This window comes from Fonsecaea pedrosoi, assembly GCF_000835455.1.
Source record: "Fonsecaea pedrosoi CBS 271.37 unplaced genomic scaffold supercont1.4, whole genome shotgun sequence".
Classification (NCBI taxonomy): Eukaryota; Fungi; Ascomycota; class Eurotiomycetes; order Chaetothyriales; family Herpotrichiellaceae; genus Fonsecaea; species Fonsecaea pedrosoi.
Window position 1 is genome coordinate 3030098 of NW_013550612.1, and position 16270 is coordinate 3046367.

General features: G+C 52.3%; 7 protein-coding genes across 7 annotated transcripts; 3 read left to right on the plus strand and 4 right to left on the minus strand.

The window, feature by feature from the left end:
• Positions 1–486: 486 nt before the first annotated feature.
• Positions 487–2184, minus strand: Z517_06892 (uncharacterized protein; the record flags this gene model as incomplete). Its single annotated transcript, XM_013428631.1, has 1 exon — positions 487–2184. The coding sequence occupies one exon, from the start codon at positions 2182–2184 to the stop codon at positions 487–489; it is 1698 nt and encodes a 565-aa protein (XP_013284085.1).
• Positions 2185–3146: 962 nt separating this feature from the next.
• On the plus strand, positions 3147–4925 carry Z517_06893 (uncharacterized protein; the record flags this gene model as incomplete). Its single annotated transcript, XM_013428632.1, has 1 exon — positions 3147–4925. One exon carries the CDS (start codon positions 3147–3149, stop codon positions 4923–4925), a length of 1779 nt encoding a protein of 592 aa, XP_013284086.1.
• A 711-nt stretch (positions 4926–5636) lies between these two features.
• On the minus strand, positions 5637–6215 carry Z517_06894 (uncharacterized protein; the record flags this gene model as incomplete). The annotated part of the gene is made up of 1 exon (XM_013428633.1): positions 5637–6215. The coding sequence occupies one exon, from the start codon at positions 6213–6215 to the stop codon at positions 5637–5639; it is 579 nt and encodes a 192-aa protein (XP_013284087.1).
• A 460-nt stretch (positions 6216–6675) lies between these two features.
• On the plus strand, positions 6676–9398 carry Z517_06895 (uncharacterized protein; the record flags this gene model as incomplete). Its single annotated transcript, XM_013428634.1, has 3 exons — positions 6676–6720; positions 6916–7296; positions 7353–9398. The coding sequence occupies 3 exons, from the start codon at positions 6676–6678 to the stop codon at positions 9396–9398; spliced, it is 2472 nt and encodes an 823-aa protein (XP_013284088.1).
• Positions 9399–10035: 637 nt separating this feature from the next.
• Positions 10036–11237, plus strand: Z517_06896 (uncharacterized protein; the record flags this gene model as incomplete). Its single annotated transcript, XM_013428635.1, has 3 exons — positions 10036–10372; positions 10488–10745; positions 10813–11237. 3 exons carry the CDS (start codon positions 10036–10038, stop codon positions 11235–11237), a joined length of 1020 nt encoding a protein of 339 aa, XP_013284089.1.
• Positions 11238–12671: 1434 nt separating this feature from the next.
• On the minus strand, positions 12672–13642 carry Z517_06897 (uncharacterized protein; the record flags this gene model as incomplete). Its single annotated transcript, XM_013428636.1, has 2 exons — positions 12672–13176; positions 13230–13642. The coding sequence occupies 2 exons, from the start codon at positions 13640–13642 to the stop codon at positions 12672–12674; spliced, it is 918 nt and encodes a 305-aa protein (XP_013284090.1).
• A 1331-nt stretch (positions 13643–14973) lies between these two features.
• Z517_06898 (uncharacterized protein) lies at positions 14974–16252 on the minus strand (the record flags this gene model as incomplete). Its single annotated transcript, XM_013428637.1, has 4 exons — positions 14974–15481; positions 15536–15702; positions 15772–15828; positions 15881–16252. The coding sequence occupies 4 exons, from the start codon at positions 16250–16252 to the stop codon at positions 14974–14976; spliced, it is 1104 nt and encodes a 367-aa protein (XP_013284091.1).
• Positions 16253–16270: the final 18 nt, after the last annotated feature.

Below are 16270 nucleotides of genomic sequence, written 5' to 3' on the forward strand. Positions count from 1 at the left end.
ACCATGAAATTACTTTTTTGTAAGGAGATACCAAAAACATCGTTCGCTCGCTCGCTTGCCTGCCCGCCCGCCCTCGCCATCATCCTTGTCTTTCTTTCCCTTCCCCCTTTGAGCGTTTATACGTTCGCACATTCGCGTTCTAGTACTGGCGCTCGCGCCGGCTCCGGCTCGGCGGCAGTGAAACCTCTGTAGGTCACTTTCCATCACATCCCATCCCATTCCATTCGTTCCATTATCCATATCATGATAATATATCGATCGTGCACCGCGGTTCTTTGTTCTCCCAACATAGCATATCACTTCATATCATATCACCCTATCTCGTCCCATCCCATACTATATTCCTCGCCTCAAACAAGACTTGAAACCTACTAAGAAAAAAAGAAAGAGGGGGGGGGGGAATAAAAGGAAATAGTCAAAGTAGGCTGGCGGCCAGTCGAGTCGAGTTCGTTCGGGTCTGGCTCGCCCACTTAACTCATTCCCTTATCACAAAGTCATGTCCATATCCATGTCGCTGTCTCGCTCGGCGTCAAAGTCATAGTCTTCGTCGAATTCGGGCCCGTCGGGGTCTTCGACAGGCGTGGGATGGTCCGCGGGTAACCACTCGGATATATCGGAGTAGGCATCTAGGTTGTCGTCGTCGGCAGTGGCGTCAGTGGCAGTGGCAGAAGCGTCGGGATCCCTCGTCCTCCCCTCCGAGCCACAGAATAGCTTCCACCGCCGGCGTGCAAAAGGGTTCGTGCCGCCACGCTTGACAAAGTCGAGGACGGCACCGCTTGACACGCGCGCCGGAACCTGCACCCTGTCCATGTGTTGCGTGTCCTCTTCCAAGTCTCGATTGTCGTGGTCCCAGGGGCTGACCAGCTCAAGCGAGTCGAGCGTAAAATCCGGGTTTGACGACCACCTCTCGACCACGTCCTCCCACCGCCCCCGCAGGTACGGTCTTCTCAGAATCAGATGTCTCAGTCTCGGTTGCATGAACAGCCACGCGCAGATCTGGTCGGCGGTAAAGTCGGCTTCCTCGAGCACCAACGTGTCGAGGAACGGAAACGAGACAAAGGGCAAGACGTTGTCTCGACCACGGTCGGCGTCACCGAACGGGATCCCCACGTGCGTGGGCTCTCCATACGAGGTGCCGAGCACAGAGGGGAGGCTGAAGCTGTATGACATGAAGCAGAGCTCGAGCCGTCTCAGGTTCGACGCCCGGGCGAGGGCTGTGGCTAGGACGTGGGCATGGGGGATCGCATTCAGTGGGGACAGGGTTTTCACCTCGAGGCAGAGGCAGAGGACGGTCAGGTTACGAAAGCCGTGTTCGAGGTTCTCGGCATCGGGTCCCAGATCCTGCACAAAGACGCCGCGCTGGAGGAATAGATTGCTGTTTCGTCGGATTTCGAGGTGTTGGATACCAGTGTCCAGCGTTGGGTCACTCAAAGCACGCCAGGCGCCCATGAACCCATGCGACGGCCAGTGCCGTACGTCGGGTTGGAGCCAGGACCTGACACCATAGTCTGGCAGGGGGAAGACTTGCCTGAGGCGTTTCAAAGCGCCCATTTGTTCCAAGCATGAAGAATCCAGTGCGAGGCAATCAGCGTCAGTCTCGGCCTCGACACAGATGACTCGCCGGAGATTGGGGAGGCGTTGAAAAATCTCGCGAAAGAATCCATAGAGGAAATGGGGCTTTTGGGAGTGCGCCGTATCGGCGTACATGCCTCTGACTGCAGATATCATGTCTCGGATGTCGTCGTCACTGGGTCTTCGCTCCGCCTCAGCTAATGCGGTATCGCCTTCGTCCAGACCCGACGCCTCCGAGTCTTCTCCCGTGTAGTCGATGGCCAGTTTCTTGCGTTTGACAATGAACTCGGCGATCATGCTGGTCATGCCCTCGTTCCTGTGCAGTCTATGTGCTAGAGGGGTTTCTGGCTGGTTCCACGTCTCGTCATCGACATTGATGTCAAAGCTGAACTCCTGGTACCGAAGCTCCTCGACGGCCTGACAAAGTGTAGGGTGATGACTGATGTCGACGAGTCGTTTTAGTGTGAGATACGAGACATGGATGGTTCGAAACAAGAAAGGCCCAACTTTGCTGGCCAGGGCCCTGTTGACGAGGCGGACAGCCTGAAGATGGTCCCGGTCCAAGAAGGAGAGGACGTGCACCAAGACCTCGAGTGGGAACTGATTCAACATGTTTTCTAGATCCACAAACACATACACACAGAGAGAGAGAGCACACGAGTATAGAAAGGGGGAAAAAAAGAAGGAAAGAAAATAATGATTCCAATCCACCAATTTATATGAAGCTGGACCAGGCTGAGATAGGCTAGATCTTCGACTGCGACAGGTAGGCAGCAATCACATCAGGCGACCAAGAGGAGTCGGTCGAGCTTCAATCAGCTGCCTTTTTGTTGTCTAGTCCGGACCGGTCAACCAAGGGGCCCCCGGGGGCCCATTGAGGCCAATGGCTGGAATAGTTTCATGATAGTTCAATTGTGGTTGGAACGACATTGAGGGACAGCCAATCATGGACTCGGGTTATGTACAAAGTCTGGAGAGAAAAGTGGAGGAAGTCAAGTCACTCACATGAATGACAATCGTTCCATTGATGGAAAGAGAGACTCACTTTCACCAACCCGACAATTTCTTTGTTACAAAGGGAAGGAGAGTTCATGTCACTATTCTCGGGCTGGAATCTCCTTTTATTATTATCACCGAGAACTGGACACTAAATATGCTTTTTACACGGCCAAACTCTCGGACAAACTCAGAAGCTCACAATTCCCTCTAAATGCTCTCTCCACACAACCATCCCGCAGATTGTACATATCACGGGTTGCGATGGATAGTTGTACCCACACAGCCTAGAACACCAGCGTATATACTTCCCGTTTGTAACGCTTTGATACCTTTCTGGCAGAGTTTCGCCGAATGCTACGCTCATCACCATCTCATTCTGCCCTCAGATGAACCTCACCTAAAACTGATCTAGAAGGCGGTCCGTCATTCTTGATGGCCTTGTTGCCCAGGTGGAAACCTCCTTAAATAAGGTACTTGCTGTGTGATCTCCCTGGCACGGACGCTCACACCAACAACTCACATTCACTTTTCCAGAAGTCTGTACCGTCTCTCATTAAACCGCTCGGATCATAACAATGTCGGCGTCAAAGCCCAACTGGTGGAAAGCCAGCACCTGTTACCAAATCTGGCCGGCTTCATACAAGGACAGCAATGGTGATGGAATCGGTGATATCCCCGGGATCATCAGTACATTGCCATACCTGCAAGATCTCGGGGTGGAGACAATATGGCTCTCGCCCATGTACGACTCACCCCAAAAGGACATGGGTTACGACATCTCCAACTACGAGGACGTCTATCCCGCCTACGGGACACTGGCCGACATGGATCGGCTGATCAAGGAGTGCCACGACCGCGGGATGAAGTTGATCCTCGACCTGGTCATCAACCACACCAGCGACCAGCATGCCTGGTTCCAAGAGTCGCGCAAGAGCAGGACCAACAGGTACGCCGATTGGTATGTCTGGCGGGATCCGAAAATCGTCAACGGCAAGAGACAGCCCCCGAGCAACTGGCGGTCCATCTTCGGCGGCAGCGCATGGGAGTACTGTGAAGAGCGGGACCAGTATTACCTGCACCTGTTTGTCAAGGAGCAGCCGGATCTGAACTGGGAGAACGAGGAGACGCGCAAGGCCATCTACAAATCCGCCATCGAGTTCTGGCTCGACAGGGGCGTCGACGGGTTCCGTGTGGACGCCTGCAACCTGTACTCCAAGGACACGTCGTTCCCGGACGCAGTGACGAAACTGCACGGGGAGGAATTCCAGCCGGCCGAAGAATTTTACATCAATGGCCCTCGCATGCACGAATGGTTCAGGGAACAACGTCAACAGGTCCTCGACAAGTACGGCGACATCTTGATCGTCGGCGAACTCCCCGGCACCGAGGCGGCAGAGGTGTTGAAATACGTGTCGTCCGAGGCGCGTGAGCTGAGCTGTGTCTTCGATTTCGACGTGGTCAACCTGGGCACGCCAAACGGAGGAGGTGGCAAGAAGCACCACACTGTCCGGCACACGTTGCCCCAGTTCAAAGAGGCCATCCGCAAGGTGCAGCGGCTGACCGAGGGCACCGACGCTTGGACGACAGTTTTCCTAGAAAACCACGACCAGGGTCGCAGCCTGACGCGGTTCGCCACGGACAAGCCACAGTGGCGAGAGAAGGCGGCCAAGATGCTGACGGTGCTGATGTGCACGCTGACGGGTACGCTGTTCATCTACCAGGGCCAGGAGATCGGCATGTATAACCACCCGGAGCACTGGGGCGTCGAGGAGCTGCGGGACATTGATTCGCTCAACGCCTACAACGACGTCAAGACCCGGCACCACGACGACCCGCTCTGGCTGAAGAAGGCCATGAAGGGCCTGCAGCTGGTCGGCCGCGACAACGCCCGCCTGCCCGTGCAGTGGGACGCGACGGCCAACGCGGGCTTCACCACGGCCAAGAAACCCTGGATCCGCGTGCACGACGACTATGAGGCCGTCAACGTCGCCGCGCAGCGTCGCGACCCCAGCTCGGTCCTCTCCTTCTGGAAGGCCATGATCAAGCTGCGCCGCCGCCACGCCGACTTCACCGTCTTCGGCCGCGACTTTCACGTCTGGGACCCCTACGACCAGGACGTCTTCACCTTCACAAAGACCCACCCGGACGGCGACCGCAAGTTGCTCGTCTTCCTGAACTTTTCCGACGATACCCAGCCTTTGCATTATCCGCCCGGTTTGGGCCTGGATGGCGCCGCCGTCACCAAGGAGCTGTTGGTCAGCAATCTCGCACAGGGCGATGAGGTCGGCAAGTACCTGACTCCCTGGGAGGCGAGGGTGTATCTGGTCCGGGAGGGGGTGGTTAATGGCCATTAGAGAGATGACCCTGTCTGTTCTGGACATGGGGAGAGAGTACTAACACGATCCGTCCTGGGTGTGCTAGAGCGATAAGAAAAACATATGCTGGCGTTGGAGATTCCACAGGTTGCTTGATTCGGCGCGTTGGCTGGGACAAAATATCGTTGGAGCGGTAGAGACATGGACTTCAGAAATCAATGATATTATCACTTTTGAACAGACGTCTATCCTACCCCAAAAAATGTTGTACATGGTTTCGCGCGAGACAGTCTTGGCTGATGACGAGGTTCCTCCAGGCGAAGGGAAATCTCCAAATGCAACAAGAACTGCTCAATATATAGTACAATGCCATGTCAGCTGGAATGGCCCTAGCACATTCCGAATGGTAATAGAGTGTCAGGGTTCGAGTTCGGCCGACAAGCTCGCCTGAATACTTGGTGAGCCGGATGCTGAACGGTAGAGTGGAGTTGGCTGCGATCGGTGTTTCCTGATCTCGATAAGAATATTGCTATCTCCTCCGATTCTGGTGAGAACAGCATTGGACGCAAGAGAGCCTGATATTCTGACGAGTTGAAGTTGAGGCCACGGACCCTTGAGCTGAGTGTGAAAGGCTGCTATCACAGCTAAACCTCGACACCGAAAATTTGATCGTGTTCGTTAACTTGTAGACATGGTGGGGCACAGAGATCATCCAGGTGCGTTCCGTGGCTGTTTGTGTCGATTGCAGTCTCAACCCTGTTGGCCCCCCTGCTTTTCCTCGATCGGTGTGTGCACAGACTCAGTCCCATCCTCCCAAAACTCAAGATCCTCCTCGCCCTCGTTGCCCACCAGTTCACCCGGTCGGATGCCTAATCTCCCTTTCTTCAACAGTTTGCTGAAATCTTCGCCAGCGGCTGCTTTCTTTCTCAGTATGTCTTCAAGTGTCGAGCTCTTGTCCAAGAATATTTTGAGGTGATCGGCAATAACGTGCCGCCCTTTGCACGAGGGGCACGTAACCAGGACCGTTCCGCGGTGGTAGCCATGTTTAGTGATGCGGTGTGTGGATCTGTAGAGACAGGGCTTGCAGGTAAAGCTCAGTTCGTAGGAAGGCTCATCTCGCCCTTCAGACGGCTGTTCTTTGGCTCCGGGCACAGCTAATGACGAGTTGTGTCGATTGATCGGTAAAAAAGGGCGACGAGATGGAGTTGGCTGTCGCCATGCTAGTGGACTTCTCGACGCGAGCGATGGAAGCCGCGCGGAATTTCTGATCGACTGGAACGCGAAGAGGCTGCCTGCCGCCCTCGGCACAGCATGAGATATCGATCGCATGCTGCCTCAAACCTGAGAAATGTGAATTGAGAAGAAAATGGCACTTTGGGTACCTCGTAGTGAAGGCAATTCTCCGATGACGAAGGTTTTCTCCGAGAAAAGGTCAAAGGTCTTTTGATTTTCCGATCCGTCTCCGGCCATTTTAGGGCGGCGTGCCACCTCGCAACGCCTTGCTCCAGCACAGTGGCGTCCAGGCGGCTGAAGGAACACAGCGACTACAATTACCAGCGAAAGGTCCCTTCCCCCCCTCATTCTCTTGGTCCATGCATCGGCCTGGCAAGGTATTTGAGAGCAAGACTAGACCGTCATCTTCTGAGGCTGTCAACTTCCTTGACCGTCGTGAGACTTCACTTCTCCAAAAGTCCTTTCCACCTGCTCCTCAACTCAACATCAGCTCAGCCTTTTGGAAACAACGCAACCTCAAGGGCTGCCTTAGTGCAGGCAATGTGTCCTGCCCATCATGTTGGCTAAGAAAGGTGGCTCAAAGATCAAAGCCCCGAGAAGAGTACGTGCCTTGCCTCTGAGACTGTCTCGCAGACTGCGATTTCGGTGAAGTTTGCAACCGCCTTTGTTCGTTCCCTGAGCCTACGACATATCACTTCAACCTGCCTCGATTTTCCGCACCATATCGACTGTCACGATTCTGCACAATGCCAGTCTACCTTCTCCCCTGTCACGTGCTAATATGTCTTCTTGTTAGGGTCTGGCAAAAGACGATGTCGACTTCGACTCAACATGGAACACTTTATCTACCGCTTTCCACGAGATTTTTGCCAAAAATGCCTCTAAACTCTCGTTTGAAGAACTCTTCCGCAATGCATACAAGCTAGTCTTGAAGAAAAAGCAGGATATGCTGTACGACAGGGTCGCGGAGTTGATATCGTTATGGCTGTGGAACAATGTGCGAACGAAGATACACAGTCTGGTAACACCTGCACTCCTAGCAGATCGCATGGACAGACACGCCGCCATATCGGAAGAGAGCAGAGTCGCTGGTGAGAGGTATATTAGAGCTCTCAAGGATGCCTTTGCCGATCATCAACTCTGCATGGGGATGATCACCGACGTTCTGATGTACATGGTAAGTGTCTCGGATATTTCTCTGATGCGCTGATACGATGCTTATAACCGACACAGGACCGCATGTATGCCCAAGATAAGAAGAGACCACCAATTTTTTCCGCCTCAATGACGCTGTTTCGGATGAGGGTTCTTGAGAGTACTTTGGAAACTGAACCGCCACTCACTGTCCTCGGTCTATTGAACACTGTTCTACTTGATATGATCAAGTCTGAACGCAAAGGTGAAATCATTGATCGACCGTTGGTTCGTGCTTGTTGCTACATGTTGGAGGGCGTCTACGACTCGTACAGGGATGAAGAATCCAGCAAACTATACCTCACGTCATTCGAGCCTCTGTTCCTGCAAGCGAGTCGGGAGTTCTATACGACCGAAGGCCAAACTTTGTTGGTCGAGGCCGACGCAAGTTCGTTTTGCACCCACGCAAGGAAACGTTTGGCCGAAGAACAAGAGCGTTGCCAGCAGACCATCTCCCAACTTACAGAACATAAAGTCAAAGCTGTCGTGGAAACGGAGCTCATTTCTGCTCATATTCGCGAAGTCATCAACATGGAGGGCACTGGGGTGCAGAGCATGCTGGACAATGACAAAATTCAAGATCTTGCCAATGTGTACGAACTCGTTAGCAGAGTGGACCCGCGGAAGACTGCGCTGAAGGATGTGGTCAAGAAGCGAGTGATAGAGCTCGGCACGGACATCAACAAGGTTGCAAATGTCATTGGTGAAGCCGCACCCGCAGCGAAGGCCACGCAGAAAGCCGGTGCTGACGGCAAAGGCATACAACAGGAGAAGGCGCTGAATCAACAGACCCATGCCGCCATCATGTGGGTAGATCAGGTTCTCATGCTGCAGGCAAAGTTTGACAAAATCTGGAAAGAAGCATTCCAGAAAGATACAATCCTAGAGAAAGCTCTACAGAACTCATTCCAGGATTTCATCAATATCAACGACCGAAGCGCAGAACATCTATCTCTTTTCCTCGATGAATATCTGAAACGGGGTGGAAAGGACAAGAGTGACAAGGAGGTGGACATAGTTCTCGAAGACGGCATTTTGCTTTTGCAATACCTTGCAAACAAGGACACGTTCGAGACATACTATAAGAGGCACATGGCGAAGCGTCTCCTGATGAAGAAATCAGTCAGTCGAGAAATGGAACGCGAGATGCTCTCAAAGATGAAGATGAAAATTGGGAACCAGTTCACCCAGAAGCTGGAAGGTCTCATTAGAGATACGGAGACGTCAGATGATCTCAACATCAAATACAAGAAATACGTTGACAAGCTCGGCGACCGCGATCCCAAACGTGTGGAGCTGGAATGCAGAGTCTTGACCACGACTATTTGGCCCTTCGAAACGCTCAGCAAGCCCGATGAAAACGCTGCCAAGACCGAATGCAAGTTTCCAGCTCCGGTTGAACAGGTGCGGCAGAGATTTGAGAGATTCTACCTGGATAGGCATACTGGGAGAAAGTTGACTTGGATGCCCAGTCTCGGTGATGCCGACATGAGAGCTACATTCACGAACGGTGGGAAAACGCGGCGATACGAACTCAATGTCTCGACCTATGCAATGATTATTCTCATGCTCTTCAACGATCTCGCACCAGGGGAATGTTATACCTTTGAGCAAATCATGGCTGAAACCAACATTCCCAAGCCTGAGCTCGTGCGGAACCTCCAGTCACTATCGTTGGTGAGTAAATGGAAGGTCCTTCGCAAAGAGCCTATGACGAAAGACATCAAGCCATCAGACAAATTTTACTTCAATGAAGATTTCACCAGCCAGTTTCTCAAGATCAAAGTGAGCGTGGTCGCGGGAGGCGGCGCTAACCGGGTCGAGAGCTCGGAAGAACGTCGTGCGACTCAGAAGCGGACAGAAGAGGAGCGCGGGATTGTCATCGACGCTGCGATTGTTCGGATCATGAAGTCGCGCAAGACTGTGACGCATGCACAGCTGATGACGGAGACTCTGGCACAGGTCTCGTCGCGTTTCCAGCCCGATGTCAATATGATTAAGAAGAAGATTGAATCGCTGATAGAGAAGGAGTACATGGAGAGGGGTCCTGACCCAGCAAAGCCTTCCTACATCTACCTGGCTTGAGAGGCACGAATTTCCGAAGCGTTCACGTTCAGCATGTCGGCTTTTGAGGATGGCGCTTATAGGGGTAGAATCATGTTTGGAGGAAGCATGACTTTTATGATGGCATGATAGCAAACGACTTACGCAGGGAGCATCCAAAGATGGAATGGGACAAACACCGGCATGGCGTATGGTCGACCAGGTATCGTCCATCTCTTCGACCTCAAGTGGAGAGCGGACAGGAGCTTTTCTGGCGGAGTTTTGGAAGAGCTCGACATGTTGTCGCCCCTGAGCATCGTACGGCGAACTCATCGCAAACATTACAATACAGTGCCATGAACCACATGAAATTCCTCCCAGGACCAGTGAGTGGATTCTGATGGAGATAGACCCATTTTCCGTGTTGTTAATTCTGATTCTTCTAGCGTGACTGACGTGGCGTTATTCCCCAGGTCACTATTGCGAAGAGTGAATGTCTAGAACAGAGAACAAAGAACACCTACTTGGTCTCACAGGCACTTCACCTCTTCCTTCACACCGCCTTTTCTCTGTCACTTCCAAGCTTCCAACCTCAGTCAGATCCCATCGATGCGCCCATCTCTCTCTCTCTCTCTCTTCTTCGGCTCGACTCGGCTTGTCAACCTCGTTGCTACAGACGATGTCAGCGGCGTCTCCAGAGTCCAACTCTTCCTACCCTTCTCGCTGGTCTTGGTATCTTCCAGGGAGCCAGAAACCCAGTTACGACTCCCTTGGCGATGTTCTTTTGATCCTGAACCAACGAATCACTCCATCTGCACTCGGCCATGACGCGGGAACAGAACCCAACAAGAAGGATGAACATGATGAAGGCATGCGGCCTGAAGGCCTTGATGGGCCGTCCAGTGAAGCATCACTCATAGAGGCACCGGTGCCCTGCGGGGCTCAAGAGATCGAAGCCAAAGTGTCGTCCAAACATCTCTCGATGGCTTCACGGGTCTTTCGCGCCATGTTCGATGGTAAATTTCAGGAAAGCGTCGTGCCCGGATGCAATCAATTGTCCAGAGTACCACTGCCCGAAGACGATGCTGATGCTATGATGGTCTTGCTGGGAATCATACATGGACTGAACAGGAGCGTCCCTCGTACAATCGATTGTGGTTCTGATCGACAAGTACGAGCTTCAAGAGGTTACAGGAGTGTACACAGATCTCTGGTTCCCAAGTCTATGGCCGCATCGTGACACTTCGACTCCACATATTGCCGACTGGATTTACATCTGCTGGGTTCTCAAGAGACCGCCGGAGTACAATGAACTGACCAGAAAAGCCATCTTCGCGTGTCATTCTCGCTTTGACGACAACGGACTCCCATTGCCACCGGCAATTTCGAGTAAGGATAACCTCCGTCGATGTCGTTTCAAAAAAAAAAAAAAAAAACTAACCGTGCATGCATAAAGGCGAGATCGAATCCTGTCGACTTTCGGCCATAGAAGACCTGCTCACCTACCTGAACGAGACCCTTGAGACATATCAGGGCGAAATACAGCAATGCTCACAAAACACAAATTGTGACGCCCTCGTCCTCGGTGACCTTGTCAGGAAATTGAAGGCCAAGGGTCTTTATCCTGTTCCCCAAGCTGCGGCTCTGGACGTGTCTCTCTGGGAGCTTTTTTCTCAATTGTTGGAATTGGCAGTCTCCACATTGTGTGAGATACAATTGCCGCCACATACACAGTCATCCTTCGGCATCGCCCCCGCTCCGCCAGTTTGCAGTATCGAGAAGAGTCTTGAAGAGAAAATATTCCGGGTCCGGCGCGGAGTGGCAGGTCTGACATTGCCCATCTACACTCCATCCAATCTTTGGACAGGGAACAAAAAATAGCGCTGGACTATTTAAGGGCCCTCCGGACAAGTACGACCCATTAGAATTCGGAATGTGGGTGGCTGGAGTAAGAGGAATGCAGTCTGGGAACGGCACGCGGGATGACTTGGTGCTCCTCTCCGGGCCTTCGTATGGAAAACCTCGACACTTCTTCGATTCCACTATCATGTGTGGGCTGGATGGTATTGTCTTATTTCCTCCATCCGAAAGATCGCCCACAACTCAAGTGATTTTCTTTCGGTGGCGTCATCGCTCGAGAAGTTACCCAGCTTCCCCAACGAAACCGGAATACCATCTCAAAGGGTCTAACTATCAGGTGCCCTACGAGCGAGCATACCCGGTAAACTTTGAGGGGAGAACCAAGACGCCGTCTACGATCCGGGCGCTTCAGAAGAGACACGACAGGAGCGAAAAGGGAGGGAAAGGTCACGTTCCGGAATATCACACCTGACAAGACAAGAAGGAATGCTGGGCCTGGCTGCACGGTCGTTATGTCTTCGCACGGCAGACACCGCTTTGAGTCTGTACGTATGTATGTCTGTACACACGGAAAATGGAAAGGGAATCATAATACGACTTTCACTGGCCGCTTGTAACTCTCTAGATGCTGGAGGCGAAAGATATCTATCGAACTCCAACAAGCCGTGAGTCTCGGGTGATGAAAGTGATAAACTATCCTCTACATCGTATTCACTCGTCTCGTCTTCGCTAGACCCAAACTTCCCCTGCAATATAGGTCGGCCATTATTAATTTCATTACATTGGTCCAGGTCCGTCAGTCACTCAGTCAATGGCGCCACTCCATCGCCCGGTCATATTGGAATAGAATCTGTCAATTCGCAAGGCACAGGAGCGTTGATAGAATTTGGTGTCGTTGCTCGTAGCTAAAAGGGCTCAACGATGTGAATAGACTGTACGGAAAGAGGCAGCACTATCCATCCCTATTCCTACCTCTCCATAGTTGACTTAACTCGCGGCACTGAACACAAGACGCGAAGTTGGAACATCCAGGACCGTCATTGCAGCCCGCGATCCAAGCGAGACCCCGAAAAATGGTCTCATTCACGAACCCCCAGCGCGTAGGAAGCCCGCATTGGACACATATCGAGTGCGTGACGTTTTCTGTAGCATCATAAACACTAATTGTCCCGTACCCACCCCAGCCATGACATTGACAGGCTGGATTGTCAGTTCCTCCAACATCTTTGAACCGTTTGTGCACAAGCTTGACCCTCCGGAAATCGGATACTTGATCGGGACGTCGTGTAGGCCTCGGCCTCGCACTCGATTGGCTGCCGTCGCATGGCGGAGAGTTGCCCATAACCGTGTTGTCACTCAAACTCCCTTCTTCGGTGACACGGCAGAATCGGATCCCACAACTAACACTAGGTTGGTCTTCAGTTTGGAAGTCCTTTTAGCTAGCTGTCTGATTGCTTACCACTGGGTTTCATCTCCCGGAGCCGCATCCGTGCGTGCGTGGCACGACGGGCAAGTAGCCGTGTGCTCTTCTTCTGCATCGAAGACAAAGCTCATGTTGTATTCACCTCCAGGCACGAACCATTCGTGGAAGGGTGAACTCATATCAACGTCCGTTGGCTCTCCTCTACGGCGAATCGCGAACTCGCCCCTCTTGACTTTGACGAGGCCAACATCGGGGAACTGGCACTCCAAGAAATTCTTGAGTGCTGGAAAAGTGGTGATGTTCTCGATGTGGAAGTGTGAAATCTTGTTCTGGGCATCGATGAAGATGATGGGCGGAAGTCTGTGTATCTGGCAAGGCAGCTGTCGATGTTGCACGTGGCATGCGCGTGCTGTATTCGCAATCTCCATCTGCGTGTTCCAGATAGCGCGTTGGTGATACTCGCAAGGTGTGTAGTCTTGCTCTGAGTACCTTCGAGCAAATTCCTGCTCACTCTCCTGCTGCGGAAGGTTGCTTAACCTGGGTTAGAATAGCGCAAGTATGTAAAGCCTGGAACAGTCTTAAACACTCACAACATCGCCTGCAAGTGAAGTTGCAGCACCTTTATATCGTCGTCCAGCCTTTGACTGAAGTCTTGGATGTTTTGAGCCTCGGCCTGCGACTGCACCTGCTTCAGTATGCCTCTCAGCCCTCCTCTTGGATCGTTTCGCTTCAAATAGTTGTGAAACTTCTGGATGCCTTTATTGAATGCCCCCAAGCTCTTCTTGCAGTGGCCAAGGGCCTTTTTAAGGCCTTTGCGATCTTCCCGAGGGAGGCCTCGACTTCGATCCGCAATGAGGTTCAATGTTGACTGCAGGATGTCAAGGCGTCTGATCAGGTGCTGGTATTCCGCACGAGAACCCCCAGCCTCACGAAGGGCTTTTGCAAGCGTTTTGGTCCATTTAATGGCCGTGTCAATGTCGCCGAGACCGAAACTGAGCGACATCTCCCTGATATGACTTGAGGGTCAAGCCATGAGCAAATAGTCTTGACTGAGAATGAAGAGGATGAGATATGTTGCTCAGTTCCGCTGTCAGGCTGAATTGTCAGTGATTATGGGCGCAACTCAGCTTCGAATTGAAATTCGTCGCCTTATTGGCCGCAGCCACTGTGCACCCATCATTCGCCAACAGGCATGATGCGATAAGAAAAATTGAATGAGTCAGGCTGTTCGAGACTCCATGCATTATCCAACCTTTGAATGGCAGACGCAAACAAGGTCGTCCATATACTCGCATTTGGGGTGGGGCGGGGACGGAACAGTTTTGTACAGTTAGAAAGCAACTCAAGGGGGCAGGGGATCCAACGTTAAGCTTTTAAGCATACCGCGGGCGTGCCTGGGCCTCCAGAGCACTCCCTAACCCCCTCCGCGAGGCGAGGTTGGGAAGCATCCGGCTCCTATTGCCTGACGACCCGTGTATCCGTGTGGCAATAGTACACACCATATACTTAGTAGGTGGACATGTATATTCCTCTTACGGGTGCACCTAGGTTACTCGGTAGGTGCCTGTGCTTATCCAAGGACTTGTAATTCCGAGCCCAAGCACCGAGTCACAGGTACCGAGTACTGCGTAGGTAATCGTTATCGTCATCTTAGGCGAGGCCACGAGGGTACTAACTCTGGAGTAGTGCCTAGCTTGCTAGGGTACAATAGGCATTCGATCAAGCCTCGAGCTTGTCTCCGCTACCTAGAAATTAATTACTCCGTAGTGTCCGTAGTAGGCGGGCACGACGGGTCGGGTCGTACGGGTTAGACTGAGGTTTAAATTATGGGGTACCTAGGCACTACCTACGTATTACCTATCGAGTACCTCGACAGCTTGTATGTATCGAGTACCAAGGTGCCTACCTACATAGGTACCTAGGTGCGCAGATGTAACGGGATTCACATATAAAGGGGAAGGTTCTGGGGAAGAGTTCGCTGTCTTCGCCATCGAATGCAAATTATTAAAGATGTAAATCTCCTCTGGATCTGAACCAACTCCCTTTGCTTGCTACCTCTAGCGAGACAGACGATGATGCTTGTCCTCCAAAGTGAATCCGAAACATGTCCTGGAAAACAAACAAATTGCAGACACCTTACCCAACTACAAACCAGATCCAAAAGTAATACAAACATAGGAGACATGCCGAGCGGTACGAAATCGTTCTGTGTCCGACTCTATTACACCCAGATCGCCAACACCACGTTGTCTGCTAGCGTGGCCATTGCAACCATTCCCAATTTTTGCGGGCTTTTGTTTTTGGGTACCATATGAGAAGGGAAAACAACGGGGTTTATCCCTTCCGGTGCTTTCTCTTCTGTTTTTCATCCACAGTTGTCCCTTTCTGCCGTGTGGGCAATGACGATGTTATCTCAGACCCCCCGCGTCGCGAGGTAGATTCTTCTGTTGAGTCTGTCATGACCCGAGGCACCACACTGCGATCGTTCGAAGATTGAGTATACTGACTAGTCCTCTCGGGACGTCCGTCGCTCCCCTCTGTGGTCAGCGGTTGGGCCTCCCTTGGCCTTCGGCTCGTGGGTATGTAATTCGGTACATGGACGTCCTGGCCAGGACTTTGTGGACTCATCGAGCGGCGCACGTCTTGCCCAGGTTGGGCCGCTGACTGACGGGAGATGGCATATGATCGAGTCTCAGTGTTTGGAGCGCTGGATTGAGGCGTAATACTGGGAGCGTACGGGTTCCCTTGAGGGCTCGCAGGAAAGGCTGACCCGATGCCAGCTAAGTCGAAGGTCTGGGCAACTTGGATGTACGATGGACCCGTTGCGCTCTGTGACGAATATCTTCAACACTGTTAGACGGGTGCGTATATGCGAATGGCAGGCTGGCAAACTTACGATGGCGTTCCGTGCCTTGTAGTCGTCAGCGCGGCAGGGTAACCGGAGGTCGGCCTGGTCCCAGACGGACCAGCTCCTGAGATGGCTGGCCGTGGATCTGGAGGTCGCCTCACTCGATCTGGAGTGTCCTGACTCTGACTTTGCTGCTGGAGGCGTCCAATGATGGTCTTGTGATCATGTTAGCTTGAAACGCAAAAGCCATGTGTATGATTGTCCATTTGGTTTCAGCGACTTACCGGCCAGTCATAATACCTTCGTCTGTCGGCTCGAATTAACCAGCCTCGCTGGCCATTCTGGGTGAATGAGCAGGCATCACAGGGAACAAAGTTATCGATGTGTACCCACTAGCTCGTGCTTCCATATTTGAGCTCTTTCACCAAATATTTCCTCCTTCAGACTTCTTAGAACCTCGTATCTTATTCCATCTCCTGGTACAAAGTAATCGCCCTGATTGTTCTTCTTGGGGTCTGCATCAGTTCCCTCAATGCGCTCCAGATATTGTTGACGTGTTTCGGGAGACTTTTTGTTGCGAACATCGCTGCCAGTATAGAAGACTCGCTGCTCCCTGTCGTAGTAGCCCTCTTCGCAGTCGCAAGACGCCTGATTTAGGTCCGTCTCAGGCTTGTGTCGGAGCTTACACCCACTAGGGCAGTTGATAGGAGACCCCGCTTCGTGCGAGTGATACTGGTGACCGCCACCCAATGGTGATTCGGCCATTGTTTGTTTGTCCTGTGT